The sequence below is a fragment of the Peromyscus eremicus genome, chromosome 7, assembly GCF_949786415.1.
Source record: "Peromyscus eremicus chromosome 7, PerEre_H2_v1, whole genome shotgun sequence".
Lineage (NCBI taxonomy): Eukaryota > Metazoa > Chordata > Mammalia > Rodentia > Cricetidae > Peromyscus > Peromyscus eremicus.
This window is the reverse complement of record NC_081422.1, coordinates 5,742,049-5,765,967: the sequence shown is the minus strand read 5'-3', so window position 1 is coordinate 5,765,967 and position 23,919 is coordinate 5,742,049. Positions and strand designations below refer to the sequence as shown.

Sequence of the window (23,919 nt, the reverse complement as noted above, 5' to 3'; positions counted from 1 at the left end):
AAAAACTGCACACTGACACATCTTTGTAACCCCAGCAGTAACTCAGACAGGTGGAGTCACTGAGCTCTGACTGCTCAAGGAAGACACCCCATGTCAGCTCTTGGCCCCTACACATATACACATGTGTACATTCACATGTTTGCACAAGCTCACATGAACACATACACATACCCCACACACACCCATAAAGCCCCATCATGCACAGTAATTAGCACATCTTGGAAACATGGAAATAGAGCCTGGCTTTGACCTTGCCAATGTCATACTTTCTCTCCCTCTGAGCCTTCCAAATTCTGGTGCATTCTTCCACACGTAGCTGACATGACAGCTTCTGCAGAACTTTGCTGAAACCTTGGAGGAATTATATGTGCCTTGCTCTAATATTGTGCAGCACACTGCTCACAGATCTACATAGTGCTTGAAACTTGTGATGTTGCTGCTGTCAATGACCTACCTTGAATTCTTTCTCAATGTTGGCAAGCACAGCCAGCTCATTGCTGAGTTCTAAAGCCGTCATGACTGGATCTTCACTGGACAAAGACAGGTATGCTGGACTTGCCAGGCCTTTGTAGGCATTAATCCTGGATCTGGAGTGACTGAATGAGTCATTCTTTTGTTTCTGGCTGCATTCTGTACACTTGCAGAAGTAATCATGAGGCCGTTCAATCCGGGCACCCTTTCTCAGGAGTGTGTGCACTATTTCATATTCCTGGCAATGAGCAGCCAGAATGATTGGTGTCACATCATGGGAGAATCGAGTCCCATCTTCATCATAGGCATAAAAGTCATCTTGCTGGAGTTCAGACTGGCTGGGGCTTGTGGCTAACCTCTTGCCTTCAGCAAAAGCTGGATGGTTGAGGATTGCTTCCACAATCCGTACATAACCCTTACTGATAGCTAAAAGCAAAGCATCCCCAACTCGAGACAAGTTTTCCTTCTTGAGCAACAGCTCTGTAATTTCCAGGTGCTCATTGGCTACTGCCAATTGCAGGGCATTCTGGCCCATGTAATCCACACAGTTAACGTTGAGGGAGAGACACTCGTCTAGCATTTTCCGCACCACCGGGATGTTGCCATATTCAGCTGCATCTAGAAAGCGTTCCTCCTCAATAGACAGGCTTGTTGAGTGATCATTAAACATGTATGCTGGTCCTCGGTTAGCCAGTCTTCTTCCCTTCTCACGGAGAACTGTCTGCCGCCGGTGAGTCAGTCTGTTCTCATTACCCCGGCTGCAGTAAGACAGAAAGATGATGAAGAAATCATATTAAGAGCAATTTCTTGTGCCAAATGACCTGTCATTCATCTAATGCAATCCTCAAGTATATTAGATGTTGCCTCAGCATCTCTAGACCTACTAGCTGATAAGATGAAGATGAATTTATTTGTTAATGAATTCTAAGAACTCCTTATTTAAGAAAGGTAAGTACTTTATAGAGCTTAACTTTCCAATTCGAGGTGGAGACCTTGGCGATGGCCATCATTTTTCTTATGTCATTCACTTAGAGATATTAGTGAGTATTTCTGAACTGCAGATTGCAAACACTTGGGAAAGGCTATTGGCCACTGTGACGGTTAGTTTTAAATGTCAACTTGCCACAACCTAGAGTCACCTAGAAAGAGTCTTCCTGAGGGATTATCTGGATTCACTTGGTCCATCATGACTGTGGGGATTTTCTTGTTGATAAACTGACTCAGCTCTCTGTGAGCAGTAACATTCCCTGTCCCAGAGCCCTGGATTGTATAAGAGTAGTGAGGGCAAGCAGAGTAACAAGCAAGGAGGTATCACGGGTGCATTTCTTTCTCTCTGCTCTTGTCTGTGGCTGGGCTGTGCACAGGTGTCCCAAGCACCTACCCCCATGACTTCCCTCCAGGGACGGACAATAACCTGGAGTCACAAGCCAAATAAACCATTTATTCCCTAAGTTGTTTTTGGTCCAGGTGTTTGTGACATCAACATAAATGAAACTAGAGCAGAGAACATGAAAATGTTTTAAAACAGTGAACAGAACAGAAAATTTACTCCAAGTCTTCAGTATCTACTGAGTCATTCCCTATGATAGAGTAGTACATTACTCCAGGAAAATTGATAGTGAACAATATACTTTTTATTTCTTTAAGTCTTATGCTCTAAAAGCAGAAGTAAGTATAATGCCCCATTACCAGCTGCTTAGCTGTTGTGATGAGCCTGTAACATGGCCATCTAGCCTAGCTGCTGGGAGAAAATGGCATGCCAGAAATGGAAGCATGACTAAGTCAGATGAGTGTGTGTTTGGGAGCTTGGGCTTGAGGTGGGAGTAGATGGGAGCTTTCTTCAGCAAAGGAAATGTACTGAGGAAGAACTTTACTGAGATAATTAATGCTTGGACTCTGTTAACCTGCAACATCACTGTAAACTTGGAGTCATGATCAAGAATACAGGAAGAAAGGAAATCTTCATGGTGGGGACTGTTTCCAAAGGGGCTGTTGGCCTCTACTGAGGCCTTTAGATTATCATAAGAAACTTAAGTAATCCTTGTCCTGATCAAAATATTGTAAAAAGAAATTTATCCTTTATGGATCCAAAATGTGTCAGAAGGTCTTCTTGAGGTTGAAGGACTCTCATTCAACTAAAAGGTTCAAGCCTTATTACCATCACCTACTGGAAACCCAAAGAGGAACAGTGTTGCAGAACTGAGGATGTGCCTGGTTATGGGAGTGGCTTAAATGAAAGAAACAGAAAAGACAAATGAGGAGCTTCCTTGATATAAATGTTCAATGGGCTATCCTCTCTAAAGACTGCCAATAGACCCTCCAGTATAAAGAGAGCACCAGTGGGTGATAGACTTCACAAGCCACCATCTCTGAATGCATCCAGGTCTAGGAAACCTAATAGCCTTTTCTTCTTGGAATTCATCTGCTTTCCTGGGGTGTTGTCTGTAGCAGTAATGCCCACTAGAGAATGGAACTTAGTGAAACTTCATCAGCTCCAAAATTCATCAAGGAGCTTGTAAAGTGCACTGCCATGTCCACAATGAGCTTCATTTTCATTCATCATCGATTGTCAAAGGCATCTTCTAAACAAACCAAAATTATGCTTTGCTAAAGAAACAACTCCTCAGTCAGTGTTTCCAGGTAAGGTAGTAGATGTCTTATGTGTTTGGTTGGGAAAAAATGTCTTATCAAAACAGACATTTTTTTTTAAATTTTTATTTTGCAATACAATTCAGTTCTACATATCAGCCACAGATTCCCTTGTTCTCCCCGCTCCCACCCCCCTCACCTTCCCCCCAGCCCACCCCCCATTCCAATCTCCTCCAGGGCAAAGCTTCCCCACAGACTGAGATCAACCTGGTGGACTCAGTCCAGGTAGGTCCAGTCCCCTCCTCCCAGGCCGAGCCAAGGGACCCTGCATAGGCCCCAGGTTTCAAACAGCCAACTCATGCAATGAGCACAGGACCCAGTCCCACTGCCTGGATGCCTCCCAAACAGATCAGGCCAATCTCTGATGACACCTTCCGATCCCTGCTGCTTCTGCTTGGGGCTTGTAGAGACTTCTGTCCCCAACACCAGCCACACTCAGAATGGGGCTAGTAGTGACTCGTGCTTGCAAAGCACTAGAGTCAAATTACAGTGATAGGAGGCACATTTCTTGGAGGAAAGAGAAGAAAAATAAATGAGTACAAGAGCTGGGCGGAAATGACTATCTTAACATCTGTTACATCTTTCTAGGCGTGTTAGAAAGCTTAAAAACTACGCTTCCCAGATTATCTTGAACCTAACTGTAAAAATAATTGGTTTCTGTTAATTAAAAGCATTTGTGTGATATCTGGAAGGTGAGAGGTGTAATCATAATTACCTAGTGCTTGAAAAAGGTTACTGGGCCTTGCTTAATAGTTCAGTAGGTTTGGAATGAATCTGAAAATTGCACATGTAACAAGTTTTCAGGTGACATATATCTCAGGGTTCTGTCATTTATTTTGGTCTCCCAAGTATGAGAAGGATTCTCCACGGAAACATTGAGAGCTCTCTGACTTCAGATTGTAGCCACTGGAGAATTATTTGTGGGCTCCTTACTAGTCATCCTAAACCAATGAGCACATATAGGATGGTTAATCTTGACCATCAACTTGACAGGGTCTGGAGTCACTGAGGAGATTAGCCTCTGGACCTGTCTGCGAGGGAGTTTCCAGATTAGTTGGGATGACCCACTTTAAATGTGAGCAGTACCATTCTCACTTTTACATTCATGTCCTTAAACAACACAGATTCCTCATCTGAATAAAACCTGTGATATTGCCTTTTTGAAATTGGCTTTTTTTTTAATTTTTATTTTGCAATACAATTCAGTTCTACATATCAGCCACAGATTCCCTTGTTCTCCCCCCTCCCGCCCCCCTCACCTTCCCACCAGCCTGCCCCCCATTCCCATCTTCTCCAGGGCAAAGCCTTCCTCACAGACTGAGATCAACCTGGTGGACTCAGTCCAGGCAGGTCCAGTCTCCTCCTCCCAGCCGAGCCAAGCGATCCTGCATAGGCCCCAGGTTTCAAACAGCCGACTCATGCAATGAGCACAGGACCTGGTCCCACTGCCTGGATGCCTCCCTAACAGATCAAGCCAATCAACAGTCTCACCCATTCAGAGGGCCTGATCCAGTTGGTGACCCCTCAGCCATTGGTTCATATTTCATGTGTTTCCGTTCGTTTGGCTATTTGTCCCTGTGCTTTATCCAACCTTGGTCTCAACAATTCTTGCTCATATAAACCCTCCTCATTCTCACTAATTGGACTCCCAGAGATCCACCCGGGACCTAGCCATGGATCTCTGCATCCAGATCCCTCAGTAGTTGGATGAGGTTTCTAGCTCGACAATTAGGGTGTTTGGCCATCCCATCACCAGAGTAGGTCAGTTCGGGCTGTCTCTCGACCATTGCCAGTAGTCTGTTGTGGGGATATCTTTGTGGATTTCTGTGGGCCTCTCTAGCACTTTGCTTCTTCCTATTCTCATGTGGTCTTCATTTACCATGGTCTCCTATTCCTTGTTCTCCCTCTCTGTTGTTGATCCAGCTGGGATCTCCCGCTCCCCCAAGCTCTCTTTCCCTCGACCCTCGCCCTTCACTACCCCCACTCATGTCCAGGCTGTTCATGTAGATCTCATTCCATTTTTCTGTCATTGGGCGATCCCTGTGTCTTTCTTGGGGTCCTGTTTTCCAGGTAGCCTCCCTGGTGATGTGAGTAGCAGTCCAGTCATCCTTGTTCCACATCTAGTATCCTGCTATGAGTGAGTACATACCATGTTTGTCTTTCTGAGTCTGGGATACCTCACTCAGGATGATTTTTTTCTAGATCCATCTATTTGTCTGCAAACCTCATGATGTCATTGTTTTTCTCTGCTGAGTAGTATTCCATTGTGTATATGTACCACATTTTGTTTATCCATTCTTCAGTTGAAGGGCATCTAGGTTGTTTCCATGTTCTGGCTATTACAAACAATGCTGATATGAACATAGCTGAACAAGTGCTTTTGTGGTGTGGTTGAGCATTCCTTGGGTATATGCCCAAGAGTGGTATAGCTGGATCTTGGGGGAGATGGATTCCCAATTTTCTAAGAAAGCGCCATATTGATTTCCAAAGTGGTTGTATAAGCTTGCATTCCCACCAGCAGTGGAGGAGAGTTCCCCTAGCTCCACATCCTCTCCAGCATAAGGTGTCTTCAGTGTTTTTGATCTTAGCCATTCTGACAGGCGTAAGGTGGTATCTCAGAGTTGTTTTGATTTGCATTTCCCTGATGATTAGGGATGTTGAGCAATTCCTTAAATGTCTTTCAGCCATTTGAGTTTCCTCTGTTGAGAATTCTCTGTTTAGTTCTATAGCCCATTTCTTAATTGGACTGTTGGGCATTTTGATGTCTAATTTCTTGAGTTCCTTATATATTCTGGATATCAGTCCTCTGTCAGATGTGGGCAAAACAGACATTTTTGATAACCTTATTTCTATGAAAAAAACAGACAGTAGGCATCAGCCTAAGCAGGATTTTCTCTGGTGTGGGTGTGGGGAAAGGGAAACACTTACGCACTGCTAGTGGGAGTGCAAACAGGTGCAGCCACTATGAAAAAAGTATGGTTGTTCCCCAAAAAGCTAGAAATAGATCTACCATATGATCCAGCTACACCACTTCTGAGTACATTCTCCAAAAGAATCTATATTTTACTTATTACAGAGATACTTGCTCACCCACATTATTGCTGCTAAACACAGCAGCCAAGGAATGGAATCAGCCTAGATGTCCATCAGATGATGAATGGTTCAAGGACTGTTATGGAAGAGGGATCAGAAAGATTGTAGAGCCAAAGGAGCAGGAAGTAAGTTGTGACATTTCAGAGAGGCTGTACCCATGAAGTCTCATCAACATGGCTGCCTAAACAAGACCTGATAAGGGCAATGCCAATAGACATGCTAACATGGAAGTGGGAAAGCTCCTATGTGAAGCCTCAATTCTAAACAAAGAGCTGAAGAATGCTTAGAGCCAGAAAAATGCTCTTCGCCATGGAAAGGACTTCTTCCATAGTGGTTTTCCAATAATGTGGTGGTTTGAAGAAAAATGCCCCATAGGTTTGTGGTGATATTTTTATTGTGCTGAAATGTGTTATTATTTGTATGTTAATAAATAAAATTTGCCTAGAGATCAGAGGTCACACAGTGAGGTCACATAGCGAGCCATAAGCAGAAGTCCGGTGGTGGTAGCACACTCCCTTAATCCGATCACATGGCAGGCAGAGTCTCTGTGTGGTCAAAGACACAGCCAAGTGTGGTGACACAAGCCTTTAGTCCCAGTGCCAACCATAGAGACCTGGAGGTCTGTATAGACAGGCAGTGACAAAGAAGTCATGTGGTTGGGCTTAGAGCCAATGAGAAGGCAGAACAGGGAAGCAATAAAAACACAAGACACACAGGAAGAAGCTCTCTCTGGGGAAGCGACAGCGACAACGTGGTAAGATAAGGTAGTCATGGCTCTTTGCTAGTTCTCTGATCTCTTTGGCTATTACCTCTGTATTCGGCTCTGTGTTTCTTATTTAACAAGACTGTTTAGAAATTTGACTGCATAGGTTCATATATTTGCATGACTGGTCCACAGTTGATAAATTGTTTGGGAAGGATTAGGAGGTGTGGCCATGTTGGAGTAGATGTGTCCTTACTGAAGGGGTGAGTTTCAGGGTTTTAAAAGCTCATGCCAGACCCAGCCCCCCCCTCTGCCTGTTGCCTGTGGATCAGGATGTTGCTCTCAGCTACTTCTCCAGCACTATGCCTTCCTGCCTATCCACCTACCTGCTGCCATGCTCCCTGCCACCACATTCCCACCACAAAGATGACGGACTAAGCCTCTGAAGCTGCAAGCAAACTCCTAATTAAATGCTTCCTTTTGTATTATAAGAGTTGCCATTAGGGGACATCAACATCATGAGAGAAAAACCCACAGAGACAGCTGACCTGAGCTTGTGGGAGCTCAGGGACTCCGGACAGACAGCTAAGGAGCTGACACTGGACCGACCTAGGCCCTCTGCATCTGGGTGACAGTTGTGTAGCTTGGTCTTTTGTGGAGCCCCTAGCAGTGGGACCAGGACCTGCCCCTGATGCATAAGCTGGCTCTTTGGAACCTATTCCCTATGGTGGGATGCCTTGTTCAGTCTTGATGCTGGGGAGAGGAGCTTGGTCCTGCTGCAACTTGATAAGCCATGCTTTGTGGATTCCCAAGGGAGATCTTACCCCATCTGAATGGAGAGGGAGGAGGAGTGGATGGGTGGGGAGAGGGAATGGGAGGAGAGGAGGGAGGGGAAACTGTGGTTGGTATGTAAAATAAAGAAAAAATCTATTTTAATAAATTCCAACTCTGCTTCAAAGAAAAAGAATTGCCATGGTCATGGTATAGTGTCTCTTCACAGGAATAGAACAATAACTAGGAGAAATATCAAGTAATCAGCCCTGAGATCATATACATGCAGGTAGCATTATACAGACGGAGCAAGTTACATTTATATATTTAGAAATACGTGTGTGTGTGTGTGTGTGTGTGTGTGTGTGTGTGTAATAATATTTCAAGAAAAAGAAACCATAAATTTGAGAGAGCAAGAAGGTGCATAGGAGGAATTGAAGAGAGAAATGGGAATGGAAGAATAATGTAATTATTTTATTATTTTAAAACATATATGGTACATTTATGTGATGGAATATTTATTATCCAACTGTTGGGAAAAATGAAATTATGAAATTCGCAGGTAAATGGAAGCAAAATTTTTGTAGATGAGCCATGTCTAAAATGACTTAGTCGTCTCACCAAATGTAACTAACAGTGTGACCACATGAGGAACTCCATTGACAGAAATCCTGAAATCCTGACTCTGTTGGAGTCTAGGATTTGAAGCCACTGCTAAGAAGTACAACGTGCCTTGAATTCTTGCTCACTTCTTTGTCTCTTTTGCCCTCAAATTAAGTGTTGGCTTGTAGAGAGGAATTTTCAGGAACTTTTTCTCAAATGTTTCCTTTCAAATTTTATTAACCATTATATTGTCATTATTCTATTTATTATTACTAATTATTACTACTACTACTACTGCACTGAGCCATCTTGTGGCCCAAATGTTCCTTTAATTCGTTTTTCAATGTCTTTTTATATTCCTCTGCAGATATTAAGAATATAGGCAATGCAGATTGTAGTTCAAAGAATTGCTCACTTCGATTTGTTTGCGTTGGTCTCTGTATTTCATATCACCTTTCACAGATAGTAAGTGATCCTTAGTGGATACGCTTTCCTATCCTCCAAAGAAGTAGTCCTAATGTACTTCCTAAAAGGATGCAGCCTTTCCCTAGGAGAACTAGACTAACATTGGTTTGCCAAAGTGTGTTTTCCTGAGTGGGATGGATGTTTCTCTCTTTCTTTTTTTTTAAATTTATTTATTTAGAAGAGGGTGTCATATCTCACTACAGATGATTGCGAGCCACCATGTGGCTGCTGGGAATTAAACTCAGGACCTCTCAGAGAGCATCCAGTGCTCTTAACCTCTGAGCCATCTCTCCAGCCCCCCAGGATGGCTGTTTCTGAGAGAGGCTTTATTTCCATGTTAACAACATGGATGGGGAGAAGGCAGGGAACCACTGAGGCACGTTGTGTGAACAGCCATCCAGCATCTTCCCTACGGAATTCCTAGTCCTCTTCACTCCGCTGTCACTCTTCTGACCTCGGACAGTCTCCTTGGGCTTTTGCTTCCTGTGTTCTTACTTAGCATCTTCAATGATTTTGTTGTTTACAGGAAGTTTAAAGATGGAAGAAGGGAAAGCTGTCAGCTGAAGGTGCAGTATGGTTTGAAAAAGACAAAAATGTAAAAATAAGTGAGAAATGGGATTTAAAAAGATGAGATGGAAGCATTGAAAGTGAAAGCTTGCAAAAAAAGCTCTTATGAAACAATAAAAAAATAACAAGAATAGGAAAGAGGCATAAAGTAGAATTGAGTACCAAACGATCAAGAACAAAGCCTCTTTTGTTAATTTTAAAAATATTTATCTTTTAATTAATTAATTAGTTTGTTTGTTTTTCAAGACAGGGTTTCTCTGTGCAGCCCTAGCTGTTCTGGAACTCACTCTGTGGACCAGACTGGCTTGAACTCACAGAGATCCACCTACCTCTGCCTCCTGAGTGCTGGGATTAAAGGCATGTGCCACCACTTGCCACCACTGCTTGGCTAAAATATTTATCTTTTTTTTTTTTTTTTTTTTGCTCATGTGTGTATCTACATGTACATATGCCACATGAGTACAGGTACTCATGGAGACCAGAAGAGGGAACTGGATCCCAGGAGCTGGAATTACAGGTGCTTGTGAGCCACTGATGTGGTGCTGGAACTGGACCAGGGTATTCTGGGAGAGCAACAAGTTCTCTTAGCCACCAAGTCACCTCTTCTGGCCCCCAGATTTGTTCTTTGTCTGTTACAATAGGAACAAACAACTATTCCAGCTTGTCTCAAAGTATTCCTTTAGGAGTCTATTAAAGTTAGGAACGTGGAAAGCACTTAGATTCAGATTACATTCATCCTGCATCCTCATAGACAGGCACTTAAGGAGAAAGACACCGGGACTTCACCATTTTCCGTGTATTATTCAAATAAAAGATCCTGACAATGCTCACAATATGACAATAATTAACACAAGAGGCTTTCGCTTTTCCAAAGAAAGAAAACATCTTATCGGTAACTTCATTTATAGCTCACTTTTTAACTCGGTGCCCATAGTTGTGTTTGCTCACACATGTTTAAGTTTATATTCAACTAGACTATGCCATAGTAGAGACACACTTATTCTAAAATTTAAGAAGGACAATTTATTATCTTACTATTTATTTGGAAAAAAAAAAAGTCATGTTCTATTTCGGCAAGCCATTGGTCCGGGGACACGACCTCTTCCCCTCCCAACTCTGCCTCTCACACTCAGACTTCCCTCTGGAAGAATTACAGTCCCATGGGAAGTGAAAGCTGTTTTCCAGGAGGAAGCCACTCTCTTTTGTCCTAAGGGCTGTGCCACAAATACATGTGGAATACAGTGACATTAGTTTCTGAAACATTTTCATTTAAAAACCTGGCTTTTGGTTTTGTTTTTTATGTTGTTTCAACAGAAAAAAAATGGAGTATATAGTGTTTACATATGCATTTTCTGTGACCTTACAACAGCAATGACTACACACATGATAAAGCTAATTCCCAAGTCCAGGGGCAGTGAGGCAGGAAGGGATGCTCCAAGCTGGAGGAACACATTGCTTCCTTCTGCCCCTGCTCAGTCTAGCCACAGTGTAACAAAGCAGAGGGAAGGTCTGGCTTTTGGTTTGGTTTGGTTTGGTTTGGTGTTTGAGTTTGTGCTGGTTCCTTCCTCCCTGACTTCCAACTGTAAATACAAAGTAGGTAAAGTAACTTTTAAAATAAGGTGCATTTCAGCCCTTTCAGGGAATATAAAAGGTGTTAATAGACCACATTACCTCTCTGAAAATGGATTTTATAAAACTGTCTTGTAGAACTTGACTGTAACAGAAAACACAGCCTGGCACAATCACCCATTTAAAAAACAACAAACAAGAAAAAAAACCCTCCTAACTGTGTCAACAAGAGTTATTTTCATTTCCACTAAAAGGTAACTTTGCAAAACCAGCTCTTCTATTTTAAATATGTACACATACACACATTCACACACACAGACACACATACACACATTCACACACACAGACACACACACACATCCCTTTCTCTCTCACACACAGTTTTTCTGTCCATTGAGCAATATTTAGCATAGCTAAATGTTCAATAATCTACATTTTCATCTCTAATTTAAAATTTTTTCATCACAACATATAAATAACAGTTCTAAGAAATAATCCAAACTAACCACTACCTCCCATGACACTCGGCTCTCAAATCAGGTCATGAAAACAGGTTTTTACGTACCTCATTTCCGTGACTCCTTTCTCTGGTTAAATAGTGCCTGTTGCCCCAGATAGTGAGCGATGGAATAATCCATCTCAGCTGAAAAAGCCAGCAACGTGAATTAGCTGCTAACAGAACAGACTGCGTGCTGGGGCCAGAGCATGTGTGGTCATTTTCTCTACTTCCTGTTCCAAGATGATGTGCTTTTATCAAATGGAAGTGCCCTTGTCCAAATGAGCCCCACAGCGGTTCCTTGCTTAGCTTGCATTTTTTTTTTTTTGGGGGGGGAGGGTCTCTAAATTCCTTGTGAATATATAAATTCAAGCACAAATCTATCTACTAAAGCAAAAGTTAGCAATCACATAAGAAGACTCCATATATTCAGCCTAGGAAAATGGAAATAAAGGAGATTTGGAATCTATATTTTATGAGACGTATAATTATTCAACAGAAGAATTAGACTTGGTTATTTGGAAACTTTTGATCAATACAAGAAGTGAGTTTGCAATCATGTTTGGGATGCATGAATGACAGAAGTCATTTTATTATAATTGTGTAACATTAACTCTATTTTGAACATGTCTATTTAATCTCTCTCTCCATAATCCAGGACCTATCTGGGGTTGAGGAAGTAATAACTATTAGAGTGATGTTCGCCTTGGTCTTGTGGGAGCAGAAACTACTTCACTTTATTCTTCCGTTAATCCACACACTCGGGCGAGCGCTGCTCTGTGAGTGTTAGTAAATATCTGCCAAGCGAGCGACGCCTACCTGTCCAGGGAACCAAGTTCACAGCCTTTAAACTCTGCCTTAACCACGATGTACAATGCTATAGAAAAAAAGAAAAAAAAAAAAACAGGCAAAACATACAAGCAAAGCACGCTGTTCAAGGAAACATCAGACTCACTGGGGAGTTTTTAATACCACAAATCCAGAGGATTTTTCACCCTTAGAAATAGAACGAATAGCCTCCCAGTGTGCTCTGCTCTTCCCACCTGGACTTGACACGGCACAGAGTCCATGGCCACCCCTCACAGCGCATCACCAGACCTGTCTGGACCCCAGTCAGTGTCCTAGGTAGCAATTCTTGACCTGCCTCCACTCAACTGGCTTTGATTTCCCCACCAACTCCTTTCATCTCATGAACCCCGAACTTTCTACTTGATCGGTCCCACTCCATCACTGCCTGCCTGAGATGTTTGTCACCTTTAGTTCTGAGGTAACAAAAGTGTGACTGCAAAATCCTTGTTCATGGTAGAGATTTGGGGTTGCGTGTTTAGGTTTTAATCACCAATTGTTGTCTTGTTTGAACCAGTTAGATCCTAGACTGCTAGAGGACAAACCTAAGTACCACCTGGAAGTTGTAGAAAGTCAGCGTTTGATAGAACTACATCTAATATGTACATGCTGCTCTCTCTTTTCAGCTACCAGTTTGAGTTCAGTTAATTTTTGTATGCCATGTCTTCTTTGAAATGCTCTTCGGTAGATTTCTGGGGACAGGCATTCAGTTTTTATCTATTTTGATGAGTGTTCTTGGGACTATTAAAAATTTTGTGTATAACATAAGCAAAATTGACCCCAATTATGTTGTCAAAGGAAGAAGTTTAAACCCTTTGCTTCTATTATCAACAACTTCATAGTCCTGTATATTTCACACAGGTCTCTTCCCAGTCCACAAATAACATCTCTTCTATAAGGCAGATTCTAGGGTGGAAAATGAGAGGGCACTTACAGAGGATAAAATAAAGGAGCCACTAAGAGTGTGGAGAATTCCAGCACAACACAATACAGTGCCTACACCAGGACAACAAAGACACAAGTATAAAGTGATGTAAGGAGATGGCCAGCTGTCAGGAGTGTGAGATGCAGAGATAGCCCAGAGATAAAAGCACTCACTGCTCTTGCATTGGGCAGGAATTCAGGTCCTATTGCTCATATTGGATGGCTTATAACCATCTGTAACATTGGTTCTGGGTATCTGACACTCTCTTTTGGATTCTGCAGGAACCTGTGTATGTATTTGCGGGTGCACATGTACACACACACACACACACACACACACACACACACACACAGAGAGACAGAGACAGACAGACAGACAGACAGAGAACAACTTCTTCTGCCCTCTGAAACCCACAAGTCCCTCCCATATGTTGAATCCAGGCCAGCGACAGGAAACAAAGGAACCATATATGTAATCTGCACAGGTCTGCATTGGTGCCCCCAAACACTGGTTGCAAGGAGTGCAAAGATGGAAAGAGGAGCCGGAGGCCAACCCAACGACAACAGCCCAAGCTCTACGGTGAACTCCTTCAGAAACGACGGGTGGGAACATGTGCAAAGGAGATGCCAGAGGAACTTTTCTGTGAGTCATTGGTGTGTCATCATTTCTCACCTCTGAGCTCTGTCAGGAAAGACACCCACAGTCAAGTCCAGGCAAGTTCATTATCTTTTCTAAAAGTGAGGCTCCAAAACAAAATTAATCCATCTGAATTTTAAGTTCCTGCTTATGTTCACATGAGGCTTTGAGTGAACAACTGAGATTCTAAAGTTGAGAAGGAGGTGCTCCAGTGTCTCATATTTGGTGTAAATGTCTGTGAAGAGCCTGTACTGAAGATGCTGGCTCCCCAAAACAGTCATGAATGGTATGTCTGGAGCTTGCTCCTGAGAGACATGTAAACAACGTTTACTAGCCTTTCCATCAAAGAGTTAAGTAAAATAGATTTTAAAAAAACTGAAGAAGCTGCTTGGCAGAAATTCTAATTCCTCAAGGGTCATGACTTCTTGAAATCAAAATATGTGCTTAAGGTTGCCCACTCTGCTAAAAAAAAAAAAAAAATGCATGTGCTTCTCAACTCCATCTTTTAAATCAGCCAGTCTTGTAAGGATATGAGCTGAAGTTCTGATCACTCAAAGTGGAGTATGGGATTATTGGCTACCCACTACATAGGATCCCTTTGCATTAGGAATAAAACTTAGCAGAACCTCCACACATACTTACACACTGCATATACTGGGATGCTTGCCCGCTTCACTCAACATGGCTATGTACCCTTCTAAAGAAGTATTATTTTTTGCCTTGAAGAAAAACTTTGGATTGTGTGGTCCTTTGCTTAGACTCCAGAGCCATTTCTTACATTCTCAACCTTTACCACTAACCAGGGCCAGATCCAAGAACTCACTGCAGAAGCTCCCGTCTACAGGAGCCTTTGTGTATCAGCAAACACAGCTATGAAGGATGGGAAGGTAAACCAAGGAGCACATTGTTTCCATTTACTGAAACCAGTGCCTTCATTCACCAGTCAGGTGAATTTTAAACACGAATTACCAATTGCCTTGATTCAGTCATTCAATAGTTCAAATATTTTTCCTGTCAAGTTTTGTGTGTGTGTGTGTGTGTGTGTGTGTGTGTGTGTGTGTGTGTGTGTGTGATGCGTATGTGCCACAGCACACATGTGGAAGTCAGAAGACAATGTGCAGGAGTCAATTATTTCCTTCTAGAACCATATGGGTTCCAGGTCTCAAACAGTTTGACAAGCATGATGCAGGTACCTTTACTCCATGAGACATCTCGTTGGTCTAAATGTTCCACTATTTGCCAAATACATAACCAGAATGTTCTAGTTCCTGCGTTCAGCACTTGGCAAGTAAGAAGAGAAGATGAGGTAGAAAAAAGAGAAGATTAAATGTGGAGCCTCTTCTGCTACTGGCATGGTGTGCTGTGCAAGCCAGTAGGAGGCAATTTTAAGCCAGCCTGTGGGTCAGGTAAAACCTTCTGAGGAAATGTTACTAAACCTAAGGAGGAAGGAAAGCTAGCAGGAAGGGGACATCACTAGAAAACAGCAACAAAACAATACAAAAATAAAAAAAGACAGAAAAGCCCTTGCTGTGTGAGTCAGTAACCTGAAATTGTCCTTCATTCAGGAACTAGAGTACCCTTTTTCAAAGAGAAATCTTGTCTCTTCTGTTTAACTGAAGGTCTGGGACCAGGGTTAGATGCCTAACATCAGTTGACCTTTGTTGTTAGATTTTCTTTTACTGTAGCCCCACACTGGGTGCCAAAATGTTGCTGGTTGTTTTTTCTACTGTTTTGCTCTTTGGGAGACCTGCCAATCAGTTCCCAAATAAATCACACATGAAGGTTTATTCTTAATTATAAATGCCCAGTCTTGGAGTGGCTTAGATTCTAGCCATATTTTCTTAACTTAAATTATCCCCTTTTGTCTCTGGGCTTTTTCCTTTTTCTGTTTCTGCAGATCTCTCTTTCTTACCCCATTGCTGGTTATGTAGCTGGGTGGCTGGCCCCTTGCATCCTCCTCCTTCTCTCATGCCTTCTTTTCCCCTCCAGATTTCTCCTCCTATTTATTCTCTCTGCCTGCCAGCCACACCTATCCTTTCTCCTGCCTCACTATTGGTCAGTTCTTTATTAGACCATAAGGTGTTTTAGACAGGTAAAGTAACACAGCTTCACAGAGTTAAACAAATACAATATAAAAGAATGCAACATATCTTTGCATCATTAAAACAAACATTTCACAGCATAAACAATTATAACACACCTTAAAATAATATTCTCCAACAGACTTTCACTGTTTAGCACTTAGGACTTAAAGTTTAAGGTAGAAATGGGACTGTTTAGGCCACTCTAAAAGCTCAGGGTTATGATTTAGGGAATTTAAGTTCAGAACTCAGGTTCTAAGTATCCAGCCCAGCAAGTATTGTTCTGAGTCAACTGGGGCTTTTGAGAGTCCAATTCCAAAGCTGGAAATCACTCAAGGAGAACTCATTATAACCAAGCTCTGAGTCTTTAGGATCTGGACTTCATGTCACTTGGGGGAATCAGGCAAAGCAATGGTGAGAGCATGAAAAGTTAGGACTAGAGTTTTCAATATCAGCTGCTGAGCCTCATATTACTTAATGGAAGAAATGGGATGAGGGCTAACCCTATATTTAGGGTTATTATGAAGTTGATGATTTGTAGAATTCAGCTTAATGGAACTCTGCTTTGTCTACTATGGTCTACAAAGCTTCTTGATCATGATTGGTCAAGTCCAGTGACAGACAAATAATGTGAACAGAGATTTTCAAAGAAGATAATACATACATGAAGAAAATGCTTAGTTTGGCATCACCCACATCAGAGAAATGCATATCCAAAACACAATCAGAATTCTTTTCCTTACTGTAGTTACAGTCATTATGATTAAAAAGAAAAAGAATGTGCCATTGAGATGCAGAGAAAATGCAACATGCATTGTTGGTGGAATTAATAATATCTCTCCAAAAATCAAACATCTAGTGATCCCACTCTTTAGCAAATCCCCAAAGGAAAAGAAGTGTATATATATATATATATATATATATATATATATATATATATATGTATATATATGTATATACATATATATATATACACATATATATTCTCACAGTTATGGCAAAGTTATTTACAATAGTCAATAAATGGGATCAATCTAAGTACCCACCAGCTAGAATACAAAAAGGAAATGTGGTACATGTACACAATGGAATACATTCAACCATAAATCGTGTGATTTGTAGCAAAGTGGATGAACCTGCAGAACATTATATTAAGCAAAATAAGCCAGGCACAGAAAGACAATAGCATACATGAGTTCTTGCTCATATGTGGATGCTGAAAATGTTTATCTCATGCAAGCAGCAAGTATAATAGTGATTGCAAGAGGCAGGAAAGGTCACAGGTAGGCAGAAAATGAAAAGATTGATTCATGGGTACAGTGCTACAACTGAGATAGAAAATTAGGCCATATGATTACAATTAATAATGGCATACATTTTATAATCATTAGAAGAGAGTTTTGAATGTTCTCACTCCAGAGAAACAATAAATATTTGAGGAGATAGATCTGCTAATCCTAATGTGATCATTATAAATTGTATAGCAGAACCAATACGCAAGTGTGAAATTATTCTATGTCAATTAAAAATAAAGTAAGTGTGTTTTAATACACTGTAAATTTAGTAGAATAATAGTATTGGGTTCTGCTCTAGGGCCTATGACAAATCTAGCCTCATGTTTTTGGGCCCTTTAATGGTGCCAAACATGGATTCCATCTTATGGAGTGGGCCTTAGATCCAATCTGAAAGTGGTTACTTACTCCCATAACATTCATGCCACTATGCACCAGTGAGCTTATCTGATCAGAACAGTCATCATGACCAAAATGGCACCTTCAGTGCCTTATGTTTTATTTTTTATCTTCATTATATCTGTGCCTTGACCTTGAAGACACTGTTCTTAATATGTATTCCGTTATTTTGGCTTCAGCCTTCATTCTCTTCTTGTGCATGTGTGTTCTAAAGCCCTGAACTCTTCTTTGGATTCCACAGCCAAATCCAGGGGTCATGAAAAAATTCTCTAATGACTCTACAAATTAATAAACAAATAGAAACTATAAAAGATGACTGAATCAAGATCATCCTGGATGATGGGACCACAGCTTAGCTGTAGAGTGTTTACTTGGCTCTTGTGAGGTACTGGGTTCAATCTCCTAAAGAGTTGTGGAAATGCTTTTCTTCCATGTCAGAAAGCTTTATCCAGTGATAAACTGATTTATGGTCAATAGCTAGATAGATAATATTCATACTGTACAAATTTCCTGTTCCATCTAAGAGTTTCACTTTAAATGACAAAAGCTGTATACTATCATGAAACTGTTGAGTCTTCCAGATATCTTTGCATGATGATGATTTGGGAGGGAGAGGAGAGAGAGAGCTTACTCCATACTGAAACTATGTTTGCTTTAATGCACATGAAATTATTGTCCACTTAAGGTTTCACTTATCAGAAGAGTGCAACCTCATTAAGCACATACCAGGTTTTAAATCACAGGTCTTTGAAAGTCAATTTTACAATTGTCACAAGACTAAATTTATGAATCTTTATGCACTCTCTTGAAACAACTAAGATCTTCCTGTAATGCACATTTCTGTCTTTTAAATGGGCTAATGTCTTAGACATGCAGGGTCAAGTTTTAAGAAGCATTATAAACAGTAAATAAACCCCAAAGGGTTTCAAAGTTGATCCATATTCTATAAATTTGTCTTCATGATATTCTTAATATCATGATGTAAGATTCAAGGCATTGTGTGTGTGTGTGTGTTGTGTGTGCGTATGTAAGCACATATGTAGGTGCTCTGCTGGCCCATGGGGGCTGTGGAGACCAGAGGCTCACGTCAGCTGTCTTGTTCAATCACTTCTTCACCTGACTTGAAACAAAGTGTCTCACTGAGCCTGAAGCTCCCTGATTCTTCTAGTCTGGCTGCTCCATGAGCCCCTGGGCTCTCACTGCCACCATGTGGATTCCATATCCACCCTTTACATGGGTGCTGGGCATCTGAACACTGATCCTCATGCTTGCTCAGTGAGATGGTTATTCCTGGTTGTCAATCTCATTACATCTGGAATTAACTAATTCCCCAAATGGAGGGCACATCTGTGAGGGATTTTTTGCCTAATTTGAAGTAGGAAGATATACTTCTAATCCAGATCTTTTGAGCTGGGAAAAACAAGCCTTTAATCTGAATCTTGATGCAGGAAGACACACCTTTAATCCAGATTGTTCGAGCTGGGAAAACACATTTCTAATCTGAGCCATACTTTCTGCTGGAAGCCTACCTAAGGACATGGAAGAAGGCAGCTTTTTCTCATTGCCAGCTTGCTCCCACCTTGCTAGCAAGTCCATCCTTTCACTGGCATTGGAGCCTATGTCTTCAGGATCCCAGCATATATGAAGAACCGCTGAGACATCCAGCCTTGGGGGCTGAGCAACTACTGGATTCTTGGGCTTTCCATTCACAGCCAGACATTTTAGATTATCTGGGCTGCAGCCTGTAATTTGTTCTAAGAATTTCCCCTTTTTTATATGATTCATTCTGTAAGTTCTGTTTCTCTATAGAATCCTGACTAGTACACACAGCAAGCACGTTACTAACTGATGCAGCTCTGTTGGCCAGGACATTTTTTTTATTTGCCTTTATTTCCTCATTCTATGCTCAAATTTTTAATCAAACATTCCAGATTCTGCCAACTAAAAGCACAGATGCTAGAGTGAGCAGACACGGATTTTGGTTCTGGCTTTTCCATTTGTTGACTGTCTGGCTGCCTGAAAATGAGAATTACAATGTTCCTCTCACAGAAGTGGTGGAAGAGCTCTGTGTGAGTGAGTGTGTGTGTGTGTGTGTGTGTGTGTGTGTGTGTGTGTGTGTGTGTTTGGTAAATTCACTCACAGCTCCAGTGTAATGTGGATTTAATGAAGACAGTCACTTCATGAACAAACAGAAATGTAAGATTTCAAACTCAGGTTTGCAGATGGTCATATTTCACCATTTAAATGTTTTTCTTGCTGTGACAGAAATAAAGAAACTATGATTTTAAAGCAATAATGAGTTTGGCAACATTTAGCTCCCTTCCCCACCTAAGAATTACTTCACTGGTCGTTCTTAGGACTATTTGCTTCTCAAACCAAGAAAAGTAGCAGGTGTTTGGCTCTTATATTAAATATTCTCTTCATTTATTGTTTTAAAAGACTACATATACAATCACAGCAAAACAAAAAGAAGAAATATTGTCACTGTGGCACACTTGGAGGGAGTTTCCCTAAGAACAACATCCCAGGAGCCAGTCCTTGGATTGTGAGGATCCACAGAGCTGCACTCACTATCTGGGAGACTGGCAGGGCACCTGTCTATACATCTACTTCTTGTCGTTTGTTTTGGCTCTTTTTGTGGGGCGACACCCAGCTCCCAAATAAATCACACACAGAGGCTTATTCTTAATTATAAATATCTGGCCTTAGCTTGGCTTGTTGCTAGCCAGCTTAACTTTAAATTATTCCATTTTGATTTTTCCTTTATGCTTTTACCTTTCTTTATTTCTGTATACCTTTCATTATTTCTTATTCCATGGCTTGCTATCTAGCTGGGTGACTGGCCCCTGATGTTCTCCTCCTTCTTTGGCTACCTTCTTCTCTCCTCTTCTTGATTTCTCCTTCTATTTCTTCTTTCTGCCTGCCAGCCCTGCCTATCCTTTCTCCTGCCTTGCCATTCAGCGCTTTATTAGACCATCAGGTGTTTTAGACAGGCACAGTAACGCAGCTTCACAGAGTTAAACAAATGCAACATAAACAAAAGTAACCCATCTGAAAGTAATATTCCCCAACATCTACTGTTCTCTACGCTCTCCCAAATGCATAGGTCAAAGAACATCCTGGTGCATTCATCCTTTTCAGGCAATTCTATGTCACCTTTAGAAATAAAGGTGCTAAACACCGATTTCTTGTTTTATCCTATGACCTCTTTTCTCTGTATTGGTTTTTAAGTCTTATTTTGAACAGGTATGTGTGAATATATGCCACATATGTGTGGGTACTCTGGAAAGAAAGGGGTGTTGAATCCCCTGGGACTGGTGTTATAGGCAGTTGGGTGCCATCCAAAGTGGGTGCTAGGAACCAGACTCAAGCCCTCAGTAAGAGCAGCAAATGCTCTTACCTAATGAGCCATCTCTCCAGCCCCTTGTCTGTATTTTTTTAAACCAGTTCTGCAAAACGAAACAGTGAATTATGACAAAACCTGTGTTAGTGTAACCAGCCAGTGGCTGCAAAGCAACCAGCTGGGTTGCTAAGAATGAAATACAGCATCTTCATTCATTCAACACTCAGGGGTAAAAGCACTACTTACAATGAGATTGACAAGGTGTATCAACCTATGATTCTCTGAGACTTCTCTAAAGTAAAGTGGAAGGGAAACACACAGTTGAGTCAGCAAAGCCGCAGCTTGGCACAGCACGAAGACAAGTCTAGTTGACCACATCTTGCATGCATACACCAGAGATTTGGAAGGACTAGTGCAAAACAGTGTCTTCTGGACATGACAAGGTCATTTCACCTGTGTTTGCCTGCAAAAGACTTAGTCAAGATCAAGCCAGTAAAAAATGGAGCATAAATGGGAGAAGGACTCATAAAGCTCCACTCCTAGCCTAGAAACCTTGGCAGTTGAAGACTGCTAGGGTAGGGGTAATCACTTTTCTTCAGGCAATGGCCCCCACTAGGTGCCCATGTCCCCGTAGATGGCTCTACATCCATATAAGGACAGTAATGATCAGAGTCAATAGCCTAGAGAATTGTCAAAATGACATGAGGATGTAAAGAACTGGGAGGAGTTGGAAGGGGAGTTGGAGGCGGATATAACCAAATTACATGTTAAAAAAAAAACAATACAAATAGCCCTGTTATAAAAAAAGACAAAAGTTCTGGCTCTCCATAGAGAAAGTGTTATCTTACTCTCTTTATGTCAAAAACTGAACATCAGTCCCTACCAAAACAACTCACACCACTTTTATTGACTGCATTACACTGCTTGCTGGTAAGTTTCAAACAGAACTCTGCTGAAGGTTCCCGTTCCCTCTGCACAGTCACCTCTGCCATACTTTATTAATGCTGGTGGTCGCAGGGTGTCAGTCACTTCGGTATTTGCCACATTGAATATACTTCCACATCACTTCTTTACCCATCAAACAAAAGGGGTGTTGGTTCCCGTGGAAATGGAGTTAGAGTCAGTTGGAAATCACAAACTCAAGTGCCAGCATGAGACTTGAAAATGGCCTCTTTCAACATTGTCAAACATCTGTCTTACATTTTCCTAGATGGAAAACTTCAGTTAGAAAGTGGAACTTCAAGGGGCTTGCAGTGACATGACCAGTGTTGAATAGATGCTTGTAACCCAGAACTGTTGACTTACTTTGCTTTGAAGTGCTACTATCCAAAACAATTGTTTTTAAAGTAAGTTCATTTCTCATCCTATTAAGAGGTATTTTGTTATGGCAAAGACCAAATTTAAACAACATATTTCCCCCAGATAATCCTTTAGTTGATATTTAATGCCCTCCATTTACATTGCATTCATATAAAAGCAGAATTGTCTTAGGCCACAAGGCTAGCTGAGTTCATGCTCCTCAGCCTTAAGCTAAGGCTAAAGTAATGACATACACCACAGATGTATCGGCTAGTGGGATGTGTATGCATTTTGTTGGTTGGTTGGTTGGTCTGCCACATTTTCTTTAGTTTTACTTTTTTTTTTTTTTTTTTTTTTGGTTTTTCAAGACAGGGTTTCTCTGTGTAGCTTTGCGCCTTTCCTGGGACTCACTTGGTAGCCCAGGCTGGCCTCGAACTCACAGAGATCCGCCTGGCTCTGCCTCCCGAGTGCTGGGATTAAAGGCGTGCGCCACCACTGCCCGGCCTAGTTTTACATTTTTATTTACATTTTTTATACAACGTATTTTGATCACATTCTCCCCCTCCCAGCTGCTTCTAGCTCCTCCCCCATGTTTTTGTTTCTCTCTATCATCCATCTATCTATCTATCTATCTATCTATCTATCTATCTATCTATCTATCATCTCCCCAAAGAAACAAACAACAACAACTAAAAAACAAAAATATATCAAAACAAAAAGTATACACACACACACACACACACACACACACACACACACACACCATGGAACATGGACCAACTTTTTCTGGGCATGGGATACCTAGAGAATGGTTGATATACTCAGTATTACTCCTTTGAGGAAAACTGATTTTCCCTTTCGCATCAGGTAATGATTGCAAATAGCTTCTCAGTTACTGGTGGAATGTGTCCACTTCCCTGTCTCGGTCCTGAGATTTGTCTGGTTTGAATCTGTGCAGGTCCTGTGCCCGCCATCCCAGTCTCTGGGAGTTCATGTGTGCATCAGTTCCTTTGCGTCTAAAGATGCTATTTCTTTTGCTCCTGGAATGTTACAGGGCACCTAGCCAAGTAGGTCAGCCAGATGTTTCTTTCCATTAAACTAAAAAGGAGGAAGGAAGGAAGGAAGGAAGGAAGAGAGAGAGAGAGAGAGAGAGAGAGAGAGAGAGAGAGAGAGAGAGAGAGAGGAAGGGAGGAAGGAAAGGAAGAAGGGAATAGTTTTCCTTTTTCAGTCTTCTGTTTTGAAGCAACACGTCCTCTCCCTCAAAGATACATTCTCAGTGCATGGAATGCACCCCACACCTAAGTAGATTCATGATGAATTCCACTGAATAGATGAGCACATGCATAAAAGTCATGTGGGTTGATATCCAAAAGGAAACATGAGGTTCAGGTTCAATGTAAACGTTGTAACAGAGTTCTTCAAAGAGGTAGATGACATTTGTAAATCTCTGTCAGAATGATTAGAAACAAACAAACAAAACAACAACAAAAAAAAAACCCCAGAGAACACAAATTACACAAAATACTAAAAATGAGAGAGTTAATATTATTACAAGTATAATAGACTATGGACTACTTTAACATTTAATAATGTGTACTAACAAGAAATTTTTAGATAAGACACAGACAGCATGATTTGTGAAAGACGCTAAGAGTCAGGAGCTAATCCAGGGTCTGGAAGAAAATATATGCATGTAACAACCTGGTGAAAG

At 41.4% G+C, this 23,919-nt stretch overlaps 1 protein-coding gene across 1 annotated transcript in view; it reads right to left on the bottom strand.

Moving 5' to 3' along the window:
• The window catches only part of Trpc6 (transient receptor potential cation channel subfamily C member 6), a 116,769-nt gene that overhangs the window by 52,167 nt on the left and 40,683 nt on the right, over nt 1-23,919 (bottom strand). The window contains exon 2 of the mRNA XM_059267216.1: nt 455-1,229. Within this exon, the coding sequence (XP_059123199.1) occupies nt 455-1,229 (775 nt within the window). The remainder of the gene's footprint in view (nt 1-454; nt 1,230-23,919) is intronic.